Source organism: Sebastes fasciatus, chromosome 18, assembly GCF_043250625.1.
Source record: "Sebastes fasciatus isolate fSebFas1 chromosome 18, fSebFas1.pri, whole genome shotgun sequence".
NCBI classification, from domain to species: Eukaryota; Metazoa; Chordata; class Actinopteri; order Perciformes; family Sebastidae; genus Sebastes; species Sebastes fasciatus.
This window is the reverse complement of record NC_133812.1, coordinates 9924818-9945838: the sequence shown is the minus strand read 5'-3', so window position 1 is coordinate 9945838 and position 21021 is coordinate 9924818. Positions and strand designations below refer to the sequence as shown.

Below are 21021 nucleotides of genomic sequence, written 5' to 3'. Positions count from 1 at the left end.
TACTCACATTCCTGTGAATGAACACCCTGTTCTCTTTCAAGTTAGTGGTTGTACTTTTGGGAGATTTTCTGAGGCGAGGGAAATTCATATCTCCAGCCTTCCCACACTTATCTTACAATTACATTTCAAAACTTTTTTCATAACTTCAAAAACCAATTTTCCATGACTGTAATAGTGTAGTGTAATAAAGATCAGAGATTTGCAAATAACAAGTTTCCCAATATGCAGACCCCAAATTTAATTAGGAATTCCAAAGTGCATTAACTAAAAGCAAAATGTAAACAATAGCCTTCAGTAGTTTGTACCATGCGTAATATTCTACATTTACTGAGCAACAGCGACGGACTCTACTGCCCAGAAAGCTTCTAATGTGATACAATCTAATAGAAAAGCTCTGCAATAAATCTTATTGGTGATGATTCATTTTTTAAGTCCACCAGAGTGACGGCAATTCAACCTTATGTTAATTTGTAATGATGCAGTTTGTGGTGGCATGGGATTGGACTGCATTGGTAAGGTGCCTATGTATGGATGCATATACAAATATAATGCTGTTAACTCTCTAATTGGTGGGATGATTAACAATGCTTTGATTTGAGAGTACAGCTTTAGTGAAAGTCATTGAAAAGGAGAGAGAGCCATTTACAGCCACTCGTCCCTGACAAGGATCGCAATGTGGTATGATGGTGCCACCACAACAAAGACCAGAACTGGCTCATAAAACAATTAAACGCTCTTACTGAAATTTGTCATGTTAACGCTGCATGAACACGAGACCATTAGCAACGGGCATGACACAGATAAGATTGATATATAACAATGAACCATTCACAGATCTGACCGGAGAGTTACATAACTGCCCTCGACCTTTCATGACATGTCATAATGAGTGGTTAGCCGGGAAAGGGCAGTTTTGTTGAGAGCACACGCATCTCATCTCTGGGTTTAATGGAGATGTGGCGATTAGCCCGGACAAGTGCAATTCTAAGAGTAATTTGATGTAATTAAAAACCCAGCCGGCCCACATTCCTATTCTTATGGTGGTCTAATGCGACTCAATGTTGCTTAATGTGGCCATCTATTCCCCAGAGCCCTCAGGGATGTGAGCATGGATGGCTGAGTTTGTGTTTGGGAAAGTTAATCTCCGCTACACAACATGCAGACATTGGCTTATCTATTACTCTGGGAAAGATGAAGCTTCAGAACCAATAATCATCAAAACCAAAACTACTCAATGGAAGATTTCTAAAGCATAATACATAAAATACTAGGGCTGTCAAAGTTAACGTGATAATACCGCATTAACACAAATTTGTTTTAATGCCACTAATTTCTTTAACACTTTAACGTAACTTGCGATTTTTAGGTTGTAGCGGGCTCAGTTTTAAAGCTAGAGGGAAGATACTGTACTGTATCATGTGAGATTAGAAAACCTGAGGAATCTATTGGTACCAACCATGTTATACTAGCTTCTCGCAAAGGAGGTTAAATAACGCTCCAAAGTAACACTACATTTTGACGAGGAAAAACTGCCAAGGATATTTTCAAAGGGGTCCCTTGACCTCTGACCTCAAGATATGTGAATTGAAAATGGGTTCTATGGGTACCTGCGAGTCTCCCCTTTACAGACATGCCCACTTTATGATAATCACATGCAGTTTGTTGCCTGTTGGGCTGCAGTTTGCCATGTTATGATTTGAGCATATTTTTTATGTAAGTGCAGTACCTGTGAGGGTTTCTGGACAATATTTGTCATTGTTTTGTGTTTTCTAATAATAAACATATACGTACATTTGCATAAAGCAAGCCTATTTGTCCACTTCCATGTTCATAAGAATATTAAATACTTGACAAATCTCCCTTTAAGGTACATTTTGAACAGATAAAAATGTGAGATTAATTTGCGATTAATAGCGATTAACTATGGACAATCATGCGATTAAAAAATGCATTCAAATGCAAACTGTAATACACACGTTACAAAAAGGTGGATCTAAAGCCTAGTTTCTACTGCAGGAACTTTTCCCCTGAACTAGGAACCTTTTGAGGAACTCATTGCATTTCAACTGCAGGGTCCATGGTCTAAATCAAGTTCCTGGGCCTTTGGAGGGATGACGTCGCTGATTGGTGAAAAACACACAGCGCCACTGCTTCATTCATAAACAAGGAAGTACTCTAGTATCGATTTGGGACCACTTTAGGACAACTATTTTTTCTCTTTGTTTGATAACATTGAAAGTAAAGTTAGGAGAAACAGTGAGATGAGAAACAGATACCAGCTCACTTTCCATCAAGCTGGGTTTGAGTAGTGCATAAAGTCCAAAAGATAATTTGGATCTCACAAACAAATCCATAAGTCATTCCAACTAATCAAGCACTAATGCATCATGTTTGTGCAATTGTTCCAGTCAATTACAACTTATCAGAACCGAGCAGAGTAAGGGAATACAGCCCATTAAGCCGCTTGGCGTCTGATGTTTACTGAAATTGACTAATCGACTGCACTATGGTAAAAACAATGAGAGCAAAAAGCCCAGGAGACCTTGGATAAATTTTCTGTCTGTAGTAAAAACCTAAATGCTAAGATGTCGGGCTGCTCTTTAATGTTGGAGAGAAACAGAGAAAAACAGGACAGGCCTCTTATCATAGAAAACACAGTCCCAGATCCACTTTAATTGGAAAGGCAGGACAGCCAATCCTTTGTGAAAATCTAAACCTGTCTACCACCCGTGGAAGCCTCTGAATGTAATTTGTGATGGACAGATATTCCTAGAAAGAAAACACAATTTCAAAACAATGAATGTGTCATTTGAGGTCCAGCCATCTGATTTACCAGTCAATCAACAGAAATGTTGGCGTATGAAGACTGCTAAGCTTTACAAAGCGTTCCTCTCTCTCTCTCTCTCTCTCTCTTCTCTTCTCCCCTCCCATCACCTTTCTAACATTCTTAGCACAGCTTGCGGTTATTGGGCATGCACAGAGGCGATGAGCAGCAACGCTCAATCACCGCAGTGCAACTCTCCGGGCTCATTCGTTTTGGGGCAGAAATGTAAGCTATTTACCGTAATATATATATATATATATATATATGCTTATCTGCAATGCACAGTAATAAAAAAACAGACGTTCAAAATCCTGTGAACAGGATCACCGCCCAACCCTGTCAATTGTGTACACTCATCACGCAGCGACAACTACAGAGTGATATGCTCGGAGTGAAAAGACCTGCAGACACCGAATGAATCTTCAGAGACACCAACACTGATGTCAGCTCATCTGCACCCTAAAACAATAAATGGAAGCAAGAGGCATCATGGATGATTTTACATTCATTTCACGCTTGGTGCCACAATGATCCGAGAGGCATCTGTGCCCACAAAATGGCAGCTTAAGCTCAGCGCTTATTCGCTCAGGGCTTTGCATGCTTTGCATGGATTTTATCAGCGAGCGCCACTGGGTGTCAGAGTGTGCAGCTCGGGAGAATCAGCGCCCAGTTCTAATAACTACTAATGACGTCGCTATTTCAGTTGCAGGCGAGATGCTTTGTTTTCTGCTGTTGACCAATGGTATAGTCGAATTGTATCCCTTAGGAAGCTGAAGAAATATTGCATTCCATAGATCAACATGCCATTCATCACCTGTAGGCTGTACCAGATGCCGTTCAGAAGGGTATTCGATGTATATTGAAATGTGCAATGTATGATGATTGATATAATGTAATAAAATAATAAAAGGATTCACTTGAATATATGAATCTATTAGTGCAAAGACATGCCAGTATTTCAAAAAAAATGATTTAAGAAAACCCTGTTTTGCATTCTCTAAATCAATTTGCCAAGCAAGAAAGGATCAACTACAGGACAGAATTTAATTATCACGTTTTTCTTTTCCAATTTTCAGATTTGGAACAAAAATGTGAGATGAAGGAGGAACACAAGTGGAAAAATGTTAACGGGGGGATTGGGTGATTGGATGAGGGTGTTTACAAACCACTTGGACTGAAAGAGTAGCTCGCAACAGTGGCGTCCTGGCCAACTGTGCGTCCAAATTTCACTTAACTCTCAATTTACTGAAATGTGTCAAATGCAACACTCGCAGAGTCGAGCTTTTGGAAAAGCAACAATGGCAACAACTGGTTTGTTGCTCTTGCAAGGGAAGCAAATACTTAGGGAGATATTATTTACATCAGCATGCATGCAAAACACATTGGCTTCAAGGTTAAACGTCTCCCTTCAGTGAGAGCAGTAGGTTCAGTGTCCTTGTAAACAGAAGAGGCAGAGAGATGAGAAAAATCAAGTTAACAGAATTGTCTTCAGCCGCGCTTTGTGTTTCTTAAACAAAAAAAGTGCCCTCTTATTAACCTATTTCCTCGTCCACTGTGACCATCACAGCCTCCCTTTGTCCTGAGCAAAAAATCCAGGCCATCATTTTAAGCAGCAACTACTTCAGCCTGACGTAAAAGGAAGCGGGAGTGTTTATTATGACTTTAAATATCCCATCAAGGTCTTGTGATGGATTGACATTGGCGACGGGGAGAGGAGCTGTCTGTTTACTGTGATGTGAGATACAAGGCAGGGGAGAGGCAAGACACAGCAGTGTTCCATCTACATGAATACAGCCTGGTGGCTGTTGCCTTGGGCATGCTATTGAGTGACGCGGAGGACACATTATGCAGCTTCTGCATTGTGTCTTTTTCTTCTGCAAACAGTTGTTGTCAACTGGCAATGGAAAAACAACAGTGAACCATGCAAAAAAAAATAGACTGAGAAAGGTTTTTTACCAAACTGGAAAAGTAGCACACCACTTAAGGCCCCCCCTCCAGCCAGTGTTACTTCCTGTTTTTTGGTTAACGTTCTCAAACAGGGAATGAGGGCGTGGTTAATAGTCAGACGTAATTCATTACCACGGCAACCAGATTGCATTGTTTTTTCAACCCAATTTAGATGAATTTACTGTCAGACCACAAATGAGACAAGAATTAGCGTAACACACCAACTCTCTCTCGCTCGCTCTCTTCTTTACCGTCTCCTCTTGGCGTGGCGGCCTTCTGGATGCTGCTGCACCGAGGAGCCGCACCGCCGTACGCCGGTCACAGTGCACCGGAGGACGGATAGACATGTTGCTGAGCTCTGCCATTTGAAATGTATTTTTAGGACGTTTTGGAGGTGCACCGGCCTCTTTCACCTCAGCTCCCAACACCGACACCGCACTGCACTGTGATTCATTTATTTATCTACTGGGACTTTTCTCTTGTTTTCTTTCGGGCTGAAAGCGGTGTGCTCCCCGTCTTCCCGACCTGTTAGACTCACAGCTTCTACTATAGTCATAGGTCATATACCCATTTTAGCAAAAACCTTCTTTTCTTTTTTTTACTTTGAGCATAAAATTAGGTTATTTGTCAACAAAAAAAATTGGCAAACAGTGAGGCTAATCAACTTAGTCAGGAAATGACTCGAATAAATATGAAATATCATAGAAATGCCAAAATACACTGGAGGGAGGCTTTAAGTCTGACTATGACATTTAAGAAAAGCAGGAAAATAATCAGACATTGATATTTTGCTATAAGCAACAAACAGCACATGCCTTCTGACTGTCACTGGAAAAAAAACAGCTGATTGAGCATGCAAAAAAACAGTCAATGAGAAAAACGGAGAATTTAATTATGAATGAAAGGAAGGCACTCCATATGAACCAGATCCTTGTGGTAGTGCACTAAGAATGAACCCGGGGCTGCAGCCCAGGTAATGGGCCTTGGGTTTTCTCTTCCTCCAGGGAGGGAGCGACATGAGAGAAGGAGGGGGGGAGGTAGAGAAAAGGGCAGTGAGAGAGAAACCATGACAGAGCTATTCACGCAGGCTAATGGAAACCACATCCTTCTTCCTGTTTTCTTGTGCATTAACAGCAGAGAGGTCTCCCGTCTTCCTACCCCTGATTGACCCAGCAGCAGCAGCCCCTCAGCTATCTAGATCTCAACAAGCGGGCTTATCCACAGCCACTGCTTTTAACACCTGATTCAGAAACATCCTTAGCCTTCAAAAAGCTTTTCGCGTAACTTTCTCCACGGTTCCAAATAGTGCATCTCATCACCGCCACCACTCTCGGTTATATCTGAATGTCACAGGCAATTCTCAGCTCTAGGCAAACGGAAAAGAGGGATGGGAGGAGAGAGGGAAGAGGGTGGCCCAGATAAAAGCCCTATAGAACTGTAGATACCAAAACAGCTCCTGATAGGCTTCCCCCTGCGGGTTATGATCTAGGATATCTTTAACCTTCATGTGTCCTGACCTTCCACAGAGGAGGAAGAGAAGGCCAACGACCCCGAAATGACCTGGCATGCGGTTGGTGCAATTTCACAAAACAGTGCATTTCTTCAGTATCGGCACAGAGGATGCATCCCTCCCACCAGACGCACTATACGCTTTCATTATGATGTTGTGTCACATCTCCAGACATAACTGACTCTGTGATCAATTAGCCTAATAGCTGCCTTGCTGAGGTGCTCCAGGTGAGAACTGGCTGCCGATGTCACAAATTAATCACCTCAGCCAGTTAGCCTAATTAATTAAGCCTCTGGTGGAGGCTGATAACAACTCTCCCAAGAGATTCTAAATTGGTGGTCCGCATCTGTGACATTTGGCTTTGTAGATAAAAACTGCAGCTAAAAGTAGCATATATACTGTTGGCTGTCACCCTTAAAAAAAGAAGAGGATAGGTCTGCCGGGATTACACAAATACTAATTAGTTGATTAACATTAGCATGCACTCTTCTTTCACTTTGCTTTTATGTGTTTCACATCGTTACGGATATGTGAATGAAAGTGCTTCATTAGTTTGACATTATTAGGGCTGAAACGATTCCTTGAGAAACTCTAAAACTCGATTACCAAAAGTCATTGATACAAATTTGGAAGTTCGGATGACTCGCGCAGCCACAGTCTGCAGTGCGAGTGCTCAGCGCTCAGTCAAGCAGCGCAGCAGAGAGGAAAGGAGGGACAGATAGGCGAGACGTGTAGCGAAGGTGCACAGGGAACAAAATCCCAGAATATGAATTACTTATTAATCAATTTTGAATTCAAACATCATCCATCACCTTTATTAAAATAATTTGTAATAATAAAAAGATATTTGTTTTCTTTAAAACCCAGAATGTAATATGTCACATAAAAGCACTAAATGGGTTTAGTTTTGACACGTAATATTATTGTATGCAATTTAAGCAATACAATTTTAGATTTTTCTAAAAGAGGAAATTAATGAATAACATCTTAAAAATACATAATTCCTCAATGTTTTGGCCTGGCGGGGAGTCATCTCAGGTCCGACTGGCCACCGGGCTAGCAATACACTGGCGAAAACCCTGGTATCGGATCGGTGCATAGACTGGCGTACTCGCCGATACCCGATCCCGAACTTCGGGCACTATCGGACGGATTTTCAATACTGGTATTGGAAACTGAACAACTCTAATTCATTTTTAAAAGAGACTCGTCTCATTTTCTCTTTTGTATATTTAGTAAAAGTATTTCTTATCCGATTAGTGGATAGAATAATTGATAGAATACTCATCCATCTGCAACCGCTTATCCCGTTAGGGGTCGCGGGGGGGCTGGAGCCGATCCCAGCCGACATTGGGCGAAGGCAGGGTACACCCTGGACAGGTCGCCAGTCCATCGCAGGGCTGACACATAGAGACAGACAACCATTCACGCTCACACTCACACCTACGGGCAATTTAGAGTCCACAATTAACCTAACCTGCATGTCTTTGGACTGTGGGAGGAAACCGGAGTACCCGGAGAAAACCCACGCTAACACGGGGAGAACATGCAAACTCCACACAGAAGGGTCCCAAGCCGGATTCGAACCTGCAACCCTCTAGCTGTGAGGCGCCAGTGCTAACCACTGCACCACCGTGCACCACCGTGCAGCCTGAGATAGAATACTCGATTACTAAAATAATCGTTAGCTACAGTCCTGGACGTTATATAGGTTTAATGCGAAGAATGAATCAATACTGTAAATAACTATTAATTGTAGGCTTTATGCATTGATAATATCCACCGAGATGCGAGTTCATTCGGTACACCTGTACAATATCATGTGATAGTAAATCATACATTTGTGGAACTTTTCAAGTTCTGTGTCAGAGAGGTTGAATCAGCTCTATGGCAATTTAGGCTGTAGTTATTGACTGTGAAATGACTGTGCAAAATGAATCTTTGAAATATGGCCTCCCTTTAAATGTTATAGCTGTTTTCTTTCCTGGCTTAGCAGGACAAGATAATCTGTAGTGATCTCAACACTTCAACATGCTCATATAGTTTTACAGTATTAATGGCAGCCAACAGAGGCCCTCATCTCTCAAGAGGGGACCATCTCCCTGGGAGAAGGAATGGTTTACCCACACAGCAGGGGCTCCATTAGAGACGCTTTCATGAGAGACAAGCACCACCTTGTGTTGGACAGTTGTACTACACAGACGCACAAAAAGTGTATCTAAACTTCTACAATAAACAGACCACAATAATGATTAAGGCTCACTGCTTCAGCCAATAAATTCATCCATATCACATCGTTGCCATCTGTGTCGCACAGAAAAGGCAACTGTACACAAATGAAAATAGTTTGGTGACTCTTTGAGACAGAGGATATGTCACAACACATCCCACATATCCTACAATCACACTCAATCTCATGATGACTGTTGAGGGCGCCTCTTTTAGCCCTCATCATTCCCCTTATTTGGTCCAGGTGGAGGCTTGAGGGCATTTTTCAGATTACATGTAAAACCTGCTTATCTCTGATTTGTTCAGGTAACAGCCTCATTAGTCTGCCCCCTGCCCGTACCTGGCCCTCCCTTCGCCCTTAGGCACCTGCCGTTTACCACAGGTGGGCATGTAATTGCTCTGTGGCGTGGTCATGTTCTGAGTGGTTAGGAGAGAGCAGCCTCGCTAATGAGGCTACTCACTGTGATGCTTCTCCACCGCTGAGAAATATATGTGCATGCATGTGTATGTGTGAGCAGGCAGGTGTATGGCACCACATACATCTGGTACACTGGTGTAATACAACACAGCTGCTTGTTGCTGCGTCAGAGACGGAAAGAAAACAAGGTGAGTAGGCGACAGCCGAAGTTTGAGTGTGAGTGAGCGAGTCAAACAGAAAGCTAAAAGGGTACTGAAATTGCGGAAATTGAAATTGCAGCTTTATGTCTTTTTCACTCACACTGAAGAACTTCATCACCGACATGCTGTGTGTGTGTGTGTGTGTGTGTGTGTGTGTGTGTGTGGCATTGCTGACTGTGTCGCTGTGTGCTGACGTGAAACCATCATGTGGCGGCTGCATATGTGTGTGTGTGTGTGACCGGCAAAAACTTGGATATATGAGACTGCTGAAAACCGGCCAGCTCTGATCGGCTGCTGGTTGACGGCGCATCTCTAGCTGTTAGTTTAGGAAGCGCTTGATTTATGCAGTTCTCTATGAGCGGAGCACGTATTCTAAACGTCAATATCACAGTCCATCATGTTCATTTAATTGTTGGAAGCCAAAATCGTGATTGCGATTAATATTCGATTAGTTGTGCTGCCCTTGGTGTGACTGCATTGCTTTTCAAAATACGCAGACATAATCATGTACACAAAAGCTATCAAAACTGTACAATCTTATTCAGTATGATAGTAATTTTTCACAATTTCACAAGCAAATTGGATGGATAATGAGTCTACCAAAACAATTATTTACCAACATGTGGCACTGCTCTCATTTAACTTGTCCTATTAGGTGGGTGGGTGGGTTATGGAGGGCAAACACATGCATGATCACTCTGTAGTTCTCATCAAATCGCCCTGTTCAGGTTGTACTGCAATGATACAAGTTTTGGATAAAGGTTTGAATACTCACTAGTGGTGCACTGCTCGTCAGTGGCCTCGCCCTGAGTGCTGCTCTTCGCCTGCTCCTCTCCTGCGGCGTGCTGCTTTCTCGTTGCCACAGCGCCCGTCGGCGCCGCCGGCTGAGCTGGCGTCTGGAGGTCTGTGGTGCCCACAGAGGATCAGTTACTGACAACAGACAACACTCTTTGTGTGTGCGTGTGCAATTGTGTGTGTGTAAGTGGGAAAACACTTCTGAAACACACTGCTGGCAAGATAAGAGTGCTTGTGTGTGTGTGTGTGTGTGTGTGGATGCGGGCATAAACACCAAAAGATGAGGACTAACCACAAGTCAATCAGCAGAAATATTAAAAAACTACAACGATATCCCTTTGCTATGGCTTCATGTTTCGCTCCGAGAGCTTGTGTGTGACAGGAATGAAAAGCAGAGGTGGAGTGTGGAGACACGCAAGCCCCTGAAAATGAGACATTTCAACTCTGACATCCAGTGGTATTTAACTTTTTTGGCCAAAAATCAGAGCTCCTTTCATCTTGTCACGGGGGAGGAAATCTCCCAGGATGCACTGTGGGTTTTGAACACTGCTGCAAATGGACATCATGCAGTGCTGGGCTAATTGATAGCTTTATAGCAGGACCTCGACTGGAAGATGAAATATTTACACCGCTATATTCCTCCTCTCAGGCATTTGACTTCTGCTCCTGCAATATTGATTTAGCATCCTGTGCTTTTAGATGCTAAAAGAGGAAATCAAAAGCAACAGAGTGACTTTTGAAAATTGCTTCCTCTTTGATAAGTTTCCCGCTTGACATGGAAGAGCCAGGCCTCTGTGGCTTAAGTCAGAAGTCAATAGGCCCTCAGGGGGTAGGGCTGTACATAATACGGTAGATTAGGTTTTAAAAGAGAAATCGAGTCTTCTTGTGCAGTTCCCTCAATACACTTGTGAGCTTTAAAACATGTCTGAAAATGTAACCAGAAATGAATCATGACAGAGCAGAACAGAAAAGGGCAATAATGTGTGACGGTGTCTCATCTCTTTGAATGCGTAAAGATAAAGGATATTTCATGGGGGGAAAGCATTAGGCACTTTTCTGATGTAGCAGAATGGTTTTGTTTTCCCATGCCTGTAAATTCAAAAGCTATCAGTGCATTCATGCGCAAAGACTGGAATAATGACCTAAATGTTTAATCGATTAGGTGTCAACTACTTTTAGGGGAAAAAAATCCAAATTCTCTAATTCTAGCTTCTTGAATGTGAAAATGTTCTGGTTTCTTTAGTCCTCTATGACAGTTAACTGAATATCTTTGAGTTGTGGACAAAACAAGACATTTGAGGACGTAATCTCGGGCTTTGGGAAACACGGATTGACATTTTTCACAATTTTCTGACGTTTCATAGACCAAACAGCCAACTGATTAATCGAGAAAATATTAGACAGATTAATCGACAATGAAAATAATCGTTAGTTGCAGCCTTACTAAATATAGACTTTGATGAAGTAACCTGGTTATAAGGGCTGTCAAATTAATGAGAAAATAGCGTGTTATCGCAAGTTCATTTTAACGCCACTAATTTCTTTAATGCATTAATGCAATCGATCTTTTGTTGGTTGTAGCAAGCTCAGATTTAAAAGGTAGCTATTGACATCATATGAAACCTAAGGAATCCATTGGTACCAACCATGTCATACTAGCTTGTCGCAAAAGAGGTTAAATAACGCTCCAAACTTAAATCAAATTTTGGCGAGGAAAAACTGGCATGGCCATTTTCAAGGGGGTTGAGCATACATTTTTTTATGCTAAATGCAGTGCCTGTGAGGGTTTCTGGACAATATTTGTCATTGTTTTGTGTTGTCAATTGATTTCCAATAATAAATATATACATTTGCATAAAGCAAGCATAATTGAGTATTAAATACTTGACAAATTCTCCCTTTAAGGTACATTTTGAACAGATAAAGAATTTGCGATTAATCAAAATTAACTATGGACAATCATGCGATTACTCACGATTAAATATTTTAATCGATTGACAGCCCTACTGGTTACTATATGGAAATCGGCAAATAATATTTGATTTAGACATAAAATGGATTACAATAAATCGGAATTGTACATGAAATGCAATGCTGAGGCTTGGAGTTTTATTCATTGCGTTTGGACTTGGAAAAACATAGTGAATATACTACGCATAATTCTTGACATTAAACTGAACAAGGACCCTACGTGTCTATTGTTTGGGCTACCAGACACACAGCTTAAAAGTATACATTCCAAACAAAAGACTTCTATGTTGCCTAACTTACTGTTAAGAAAAAAAAAAACTATGTGGTGGTTAGATTTCTGTTCTGATTGTGTAGACTTAGCTAGGTATAGAGTACTCTAGGGATGACGTATTTTTGTAGGCCAACAAGGAAGTTAGCATCGCCCTGGTTCCCTCGACAAAAAAACAAATGGGATTTTTCCATCAGGTTTTGGAAATTTGCAGAAAATAAGCTCTGTGGCAAACAAACGTTTATGACACTTACATGTTTTGTTCAGCAAGATAATCTTCACAAATGAACACCACTTTTATACTACCACTTTGAGTATGAAGCCAATTGCTAGAAGTAAAAAGCCAACGTTAAGCTATAGACGAACTACACCACGGTCGCATGAGCGCGAATTTACACAACGAGGCTGTAAAGGCGGACGACTCGGCGCGATGACATGTAGTAGTCTCATTTAGTCACTTGTTAGCAACCGCATTTTTAAAGACATACAAAGGCTTAAAAATCCACGAGTGGGATAATTACTGAAGTATTTTATGTCGTAGGACAAAAAAATCTCTAAAGCTTGTGTTAACCACAGACCTTATTTCAGGCATCTAACTAAAAACCCATTCAAAAAACCCATTGACTTTGAGACGAGGGAACCAGAGGTGCTAAAATGTTAATTTTTCTAATATTTCTGCGTTTTAGTGCTCATTCTTGTAGCACTCTATTGAACATATACCGTGGGTGTCATTTGTCCCAATGTGTTAGTCTATCCCCATGTGGGCAAGTATAGCAGCAGGAATATGTGCGTATATGATTGCATTCCTGTGTGCTTAGTATTTGACAACATATAGAAAAGTCAATACTTAAAAAGTCAAGTGTACCATTTCACTGTATATGTGTGCTTCTATGTGCATAAACCTAATTTAGAGTTACCCTAAATCCACTCCGCACTGCTTAAGGCTGTTTGGTGAGTGTACAGATGCAGAGCGCCAGGCAGACAGCGAGCACAGAAGGTACTGTCTGGAACACTGGAGCCTCGGGCATCGCTCCTTTCCGCGCCACATACTCTACACTAAAAACTGACTGCTCCATCAAGTACTACTGGGCTAGATTTTTTTTTTTGCCTTCCAAAAAAAAAAAAAGGGTTTCTATTCTCTGAAATAATCTATCAAAGACTTTCTACCAAAAACCAGAGCAGGTTAGAGGGCAGGCCGGGAACTACGCAGCCAACATGGATCGGCTCGGGCTCATTATTCAAGTGAGCGAGTGTTCTTCCAAAATGTTTATTTATTTAGATAAACAAATTATGCTTTTCAGTTCAGTGTTATTAGCAAGCTATATTAGTCTGCTCTACCAATAATATACTGAAAACAACCATCACAAGGTAAAGAGGACAGTGCAGACAAAATAAACTGGAGTTATTAAAGTTTATGATCTTGCAAAGTTGTGCTTTTCATAAGAAGCTATATGTTTGGACCTGCACATTTTTCCATGTTTACAGAGAGATGATCAACTTTTATGGTGTTGCCCTTTAACTGTACAACAGTATACAGGTACAATAGCAAGTGTGTGTTATTTAATGACTGAAAAACTTCCTTACCCCTCTTCCTGCGTGCCTCCTTGATCTCCTCACACATGCGGTCGAACTCGGGGTCCAGCTCGGAGGCAAATATAGCATGGGCTGTGTCCTTTAAACTGCACGCTCGGTGCCGGATCACCTTGTCTGAGAAAGAAGGAGAAAGTGAAACATAACATTAGTGTCACAGGACACAAAACTGTGGTTTTCTGTGTGTGGACACGTGCGTGCATGTATGTTCAAGGGCATGTCCTTTATAACCGTGTTTCCCAAACTTTTCTTTCTGGGGACCCACTTTAAAAATGACAAACCACCGCGACCCAATTCACAACAGGCCTCATCTATAAATCGTGAGAAGAGGGAATTTGTGTATAAATGAGCATTCCTGACCATCATTTCCACATCACCTCATCTTGAATAGGTAAACCAGCCATTTGGAAGAGATATACGTTTGATAAATTACAACTTTTCACAACTGTTTTATGCATGCGTTATTGAAAACATACACACGTTAAATACTTATAAATCAGGCCAAATGAATGCATTTAGGCGAAGTTAAGGGGCTCTCGTTTTGTTCCCTCTCATCAGTAAAACAAACAGAATCTACGCTAGTCTTTCATCTTAGATTCAGTGTTATAAGTAGGCTAGAATTATCAGAACAATATGAACATTCAGCTCCTTAATGTGGCTCAAAAGTGTAAAAGTTAACAGTGTTTGGTTTGTCTGTTCTGGGTTACTGTTGAACCATGGCGATGCAACATAGCGGACTCCGTGGAGAGGACCCGCTCCCTATATAGATATAAACGGCTCATTCTAAGGTAACGAGAAAACATCAATTCTTATTTTCAGGTGATTATACACTAAATAAAACATACTTATTACTATAATATTCTATTTCTGCCAATAGATCCTCCTAATTGTTACACACGGGTCCTTTAAATAAGACTATGGAAGAAATTCTGCAGATTTATTTGGCGACCATAACAAAATATCCTGCGACCCTCCTGAGGGTCTCGACCCAGTCTTTGGGAATGACTGCTTTATAACGTAGGATATCAAACCGGTAGTTCTGTCGTGGCATTTTAACGGTATTTTTTTTTCTTTAGTCGTCAGTTTTTTTTTCTCCCGCCCTGTAGTTTGTTGCATGCTCTCCGCACCATATCGTATATGTAAATGAAAGGCAATGGGTTGATAGCAAGCCTGACCCACTCCACTGTATCTGTGAGAAAAGAGATTGTAGCATTTTCTCACAGGTTGAACAAAAGGATAGAGCCGGCTTTGGTGAGCAGCGTTAGCAGGCAGAGCTCAAGACATGCATGAGAGTCTTGATATCACCACTTCACCCATTCAAGACAGAGGTGGGTGCAAAAACACACACACACGCAGGCACAGATACATGCAAACTGAAATATTTTTTCAAATGCGTACTCATTTCTCTCTCTCTCTCTCTCACACACACACACACTCCATACACCTTCATAACTCTTATGCCTCTTTTCCCTTAGATGTACCACAGCATCATTAAATCCTCCTCTTTGCCTGCTCCTGCATCCGTGGAGGGAAAATAAAGACGGAGCTGAAGAGGCAGGCTAAAAGCATAGGCACTGTAAACAGACAGCCTCTCATTACGGCAGGCAGAGGGAGAACAGTTCAGGCAGAGAGTGGCAGAGGGGTCACAATCTGCCAAGCTTCCTTTGTCTAATTGGAGGATGGCTGCCTAATTGCGATAGAGGCAATTTGTCTGTGTGTGTGTCTGTGTGTGTGTGTGTGTGTTTTTCTACTGACAGAGTACGTCTGAGTGTGTGTACATGCAAGTGCATTATAATGGGGAAAAAATGCCTGTCAGGGGAAGAGGTGTCAAAGGCCAGGTGGGGATGCCGAGAGCTCATCAGAACCCTTATGAGCCCTGCCTAACCTCCCCATCTAGAACAGACAAGAACGTACTGACATACAACTCTGTTGCTTACGCGTTCCTTCATAGTAAAATGGGTTGTTATCGCCGTTTCCCTCAAGCAACAAAGAAGTATTTGTGACACCGAGTCACATTGCGTAGCGCAGAGATATCAGCCCTTTTTAACATAACCAAGTCATTATTTAGCAAGGTGAGGAGGTAACAGACAAGGAAGCCAACATGAATGCACACGGAGGACGGTACGATGAAGATAACATGAAGGACGAGGAGAGACAGACCACTGAGGGATAATGAGGTTTTTTCCCCAGCACTTCTTGAGCTGGTTGCAGCAGCATAATTGTGCGAGGCCATATTTCCTGGGCCAAGCGCTGGGTGAGAGGCTTCGTTAGTCGTCTTTATTAAACTGCCTAATTGCGTTTTTCCCTTTTAGTGTATCATTTGTAGACCCTGCATTCCAACAAATGACCCAGGCCCTCGCCTGCATAGACTGAGATATGATTTATTCATTTGGGCTGGCAGAGAATCGCTTCCCATTGGCGGTGGGCAGCTATATCATTGTGAGGGAACCAAGCAGCTTAACACACAAGGCGAGAATTCAAATGGTTATATCAATTGAATAGTCTGAAGCAGGCCTCCTGTATGCAGCTTTCAATTAACATCATGGTACTGCTGTTGAAGATTTGATTCTGGTAGAACGTTTTTCTCTTCTTCTGTGCAACACGCTCTTTATCGCCAGCAACTTTTCACAAATTTGACCATGTTTTTTTAGGCTGTCAAACGAGTAAAATATTATAATATTGATTTTCCATAGTTAACCGTAATCAATCGCACATTTTTTATCTGTTCAAAATGTACTTTAAAGGAAATTTGAAGTATTTAATACTCTTATCAACATAAGAGTGGGCAAATATGCTTATTTTATGAAAATGTACATATGTATTTGTTATTGGAAATCAATTAACTCAAAACAATGACAAATATTGTCCAGAAACTACTGTACTGCATTTAGCGTTAAAAAATATGCTCAAACCATAACATGGCAAACTGCAGCCCAACAGGCAACAGCAGCTGTCAGTGTGTCAGTGTGCTGACTTGACTATGACTTGCCCCAAACTGCATGTGATTATCATAAAGTGGCATGTCTGTAAAGGGGAGACTCGTGGGTACCCATAGAACCCATTTTCATTCACATATCTTGAGATCAGAGGTCAACGGCCCCCTTTGAAAATGGCATGCCACTTTTTCCTAAACCAAAATTTAGCGTACGTTTGGAGCGTTATTTAGTCTACTTCGCGACAATCTAGTATGACATGATTGGTACCAATGGATTCCTTAGGTTTTGTAGTTTCATATGATGCCAACATTTTTTTGCTTTAAAACTAAGCCTGCTACACCCTAAAAATCACAAATTGCGTTAATGCATGACAACAAATTTGAGTTAACAAGTTAACTTTGACAGCCCTATTTTTTTTAAAAATCCAATTATTTGTGAGATATTGCAAATAGCAGGACTCTGTGTGTGCGTGTGTGTGTGTGTGTGTGTGTGTGTGTGTGTGTGTGTGTGGTCTTGCACTCATTATGAAGCCTATATTTGGCTTTGGAAAAAGGTGCTGAGACGGGAAGGAGGATGATGTAAAAATCGGTTCAAATTGCAACACAAGAGACAATTAAATTTTCATGCATATGCAGCCTCTCTCAGCCACGGAGCACGAATTACACTGTGGGAATGTATTTTCAGTGGGGGCTGTATGCACTTTATTTCATTTGAATTTCCAAGTTGAAGAAAAACCATCTTGAGGTTCTGTAATTTGACTGCCTGGAAGCACTCTTCATAAGTCATTAAGTGTTAAATGTAATTACTTTTTACTCACACAATGACAGCCTAATGGAACACAACAGTTAACCACAGTGGTGGTCATACTTATTTGGACCGTCCAATGACGACTTAATCTCAAGGGACTGTCAGACACCATCACAAAAACTACAAAGAAGTAAAGAGTTTCATTGGGGGTATAGAAGTGACGACAAATCATACATACTTAATAGGCTTCTTCTTTTTTGACAGATTCAATGTTTCCTTCTCCCTGATGCTTGGCCATTGTTCAATTTAGTTTTCTCCACAGAAATTAATGAAATGATGACACATGGGCCAACTGTACATTTTTTAAAAGAGTTGTCTTACACCCCTTAAAATCAAGAAGACCTTGCGACCCCGCAGGAAGCTTTGGCGAGCCCTATCGGGGGTCAAGACTCCCAGGTTGGGAACCAGTGGTCTATAGATATTCATTGTAAATTCTAGGGATGATTTTAGGATTGAGTTTGGGATTAAAGGAATTCTTCGACATTTGGGTGAATTGATTCATTTGCTTTTTTGAAGGAACTCCCACAAGTTAGATAACACGACACAGTGGGTATCACAGGTCACATTCGGGTCACTTGCAAACTTTACTGCAGAAGTTCATGGCCTGTCTCACTCTGAGTTAATAGTTCAAACTCTCTGGCTCCAAGACGGACTAGTCAAGGGCGGCTGGCCTGATTAAGACCGCACTTGCTCCATCTCCAAAGTGAGGCAAGGACAGGAGGAAGAGGGGTTTACACGCAGAGGAGACATATACACCCACATCTTAGATAAGATGCACTTTATCTCAAATATTCACAGATGCTGCCTCCCTGTACATCTGAAATATGTACAACATGACTTGTGACTTAGGTAAGCATATTTTCATGTATAGGATCCAAAAGCATCTTTACACATACATAGATTGGTAGAGAAAGACCATATTTGGTGCTTTCTTATCTTGTAAATCCAGCACAGGTTAAATATTCCCCTGGAAAGCAAAACCTCAAAATTGGGGCGGCATTACACTGCGACTACAACCTGCAATTTACTTGCGTGGCTTTATCTCGATTGTCCTCGATCGAGCTCCAATATCTCTTCAGCGTAAGACATCAAGAGGTCTCATGCCACTTCTTTTAGTCTCAAATTAATCTGCTCAAAAGATTTCCATCACAGCTTTCTAACCAAGTCCTGGATGCAATGATCAATATTAATTTCATCTCTATGCATTAATAAAGAGATAGTTCTGTGACGTGTTTAGCCTATTTTAGTACAAAATTGCCAGCTATTTTGAATTTATTGTTTTATTTTTTACTAGGCAGATTGTGTTTATGTACAAGTAGGCACATGTCTGATGGAGTGTATGCATGTGAATTGCGCACACTTTAACTTTCATGTGCATTTATGTACAGTACCCTACATGTCTTTATGTATGTATGCATGTATGTTGTGTATTCATATGCGTGCCCATGTAATTTTCCTCCTCACCTCCAGGATCCTTGTCAGGATTGTATTCTAAAGCATTGCTGCAGATGAGGTCGATGTCATACAGGAAGTCCTTCACAGTCAGATACTGGTGGGTGTCGATCTTGGTAATGGCAGTGGACAGGTCCATAGGCTGCCGTATGACCTCCAGGTAGTCCGACACCTGACACACAAAGTTCATTTTATTAAAAAGGACTAAAACCGGCTTTGTCAAACTGTGAGTGAGACACCAGGGTGTGGGTCCATTCCTCTTTACCTCATCAATGTCAACTGGCTTGCTGAAGATGTTGAAACGTTTGTCAGTGGCCAGGCGCTTGGTCACGTCCCTGAGAAAGAGCCTGAGCTCCCGTAGTGTGTTATCCTCCTGCTCAGCCAAGCGGTGCTGTTCCTCCGTTGACAGGACTCTGGGGCCTGGAGCCTCTGCCACCGGCAGTGCCTCTTCACACCTCTCTGTTGGGAAAGAGGCAAAAACAGAGAAGTACGTTAACTAAATATAATGCATTTTCACACAGCTTCCATGTATAGAAAAGACCTAAAAAATTTAACATCAAGAGCTATCCAGAGACAAAATAAGGAATCTTTGAGCGCTTGCCCATAGCAACCAGACATAAATGCGTCACCTACAGGCAGTGGTGTAATGTAACAAAGTAATAAGACGTCCCCTCTCCACGGAGTCCGCCTTGTTTTTTTACTGTAGCCCAGAACGGACAAACCAAACTCTTAACTTTCCTGCTTTGGCCGGAGTCAATAACGTTACTCTCTCCCATCGCCACCGCTCTCTCTCTCTCTCTTGCTTCACCACTCACTTCCCACATACACACACTCTACGCACTGACTCTGCTCCAAATGGCTGTAAAGAGGGCCATCTACGTTTTTGCGTTGACCACCGTATTTCTCCAACACGCTTGGCACTAAGGAGAGGCTTCAGTTGGCTGCAATCTCCTCACCTCATCGCTAGATACTGCCAGATCCTGCCAGATCCTGCACACTGGAACTTTTAGTATTTTTTGGGAGTATCTGTACTTTACTTGAGTTTTATATTTCTGTCAACTTTAACTTTTACTCCACTACATTGCCTGAATAAAATGTGTAATTTCACTCCAATACATTTCCCCTAAGCATCTTCATTACTTCATTACTAGTGAAAGCAAGCAGGTTTGGTGAATCAGTGGTCCTAGCTTAGATTTTGTTCTTTAAATCCTTTAAATTGTAAAGACCTTGTTTTTTTTCAAGTGTAATGTAGCCTCCGTTTTTAAGGTTTACGGTTTATAAATCTCAGAATTCTGACTTGCTTGCTTTTTAATTAACAGCATTTACTTGTACTTTTACTTTCAATACTTAAGTACATCTAATATTAGACAATTACTGTTGATGCTTAAGTACAGTATCTATCAGACACTTTAAGACTTTTACTCAAGTAATATTCTAATAGGTGACTTTAACTTCTACTAAAGTCATTTTCTGGTTAGATATCTGTACTTTTACTTAAGTGTGGCTTTCAGGTACTTCATCCACCACTTCCTACAGGCAAAATCACTACACCAACAATGCAAATAAAATATAAACACACAGCTAGCACATTGAAAGTGAACCATCAGACAGTCCGATCTCAGACCTGATCTTTGACCGTTTCCTTTTATCATCATTGCAGACACAGACCAAAAAATATGCACCCCAGGTTAAAAAAAAAACAGGTTTTAAGATTCTTGCAGCTCTTTCCCAAACGCAGGTTTTGAAATACACTAAGGAAAAGCCTCTGGCCAATGACAGAGTGATGAAGCAAGGCAAGCAGATATCCTCTCCTCCTCTCCCAAGGCGCCAGTCCTCGCCCAAGGCATCTGCCGACATCGTTAGGAAGGCTCCACAGCACCTCGGGCCGCTTCACTCACTAGCTGCAATCCAAACCCTGATTCTAATTATGGCTAATAACAGCCGGGCCTCTCATAGCGATTCCTCTCGCCGCTTCTCTGCCAGCCTCTCTGCTGGAAGCCAGGCTGCTGTTTTAGTCAGGCAGGAACCCCCGAAGAGCACCAGGCGAGTAAAGCGGGGGACCCCTGCCTTGCAT

At 41.6% G+C, this 21021-nt stretch overlaps 3 protein-coding genes across 4 annotated transcripts in view; 1 reads left to right on the top strand and 2 right to left on the bottom strand.

Moving 5' to 3' along the window:
- Window positions 1–21021, bottom strand: part of gzf1 (GDNF-inducible zinc finger protein 1) — a 498954-nt gene that overhangs the window by 378173 nt on the left and 99760 nt on the right. The window lies entirely within an intron of this gene.
- Window positions 1–21021, top strand: part of ubxn2a (UBX domain protein 2A) — a 122921-nt gene that overhangs the window by 62972 nt on the left and 38928 nt on the right. The gene's annotated exons all lie outside the window — the stretch shown is intronic.
- atad2b (ATPase family AAA domain containing 2B) overlaps window positions 1–21021 on the bottom strand; it is a 90710-nt gene that overhangs the window by 42970 nt on the left and 26719 nt on the right. For both annotated transcript variants that reach the window (XM_074615412.1, XM_074615411.1), the window contains exons 21-24: window positions 19213–19406; window positions 18960–19119; window positions 13747–13869; window positions 9904–10032 (exon numbers count right to left, since the gene is read on the bottom strand). In XM_074615412.1, coding sequence (XP_074471513.1) covers window positions 9904–10032; window positions 13747–13869; window positions 18960–19119; window positions 19213–19406 — 606 coding nt within the window. The remainder of the gene's footprint in view (window positions 1–9903; window positions 10033–13746; window positions 13870–18959; window positions 19120–19212; window positions 19407–21021) is intronic.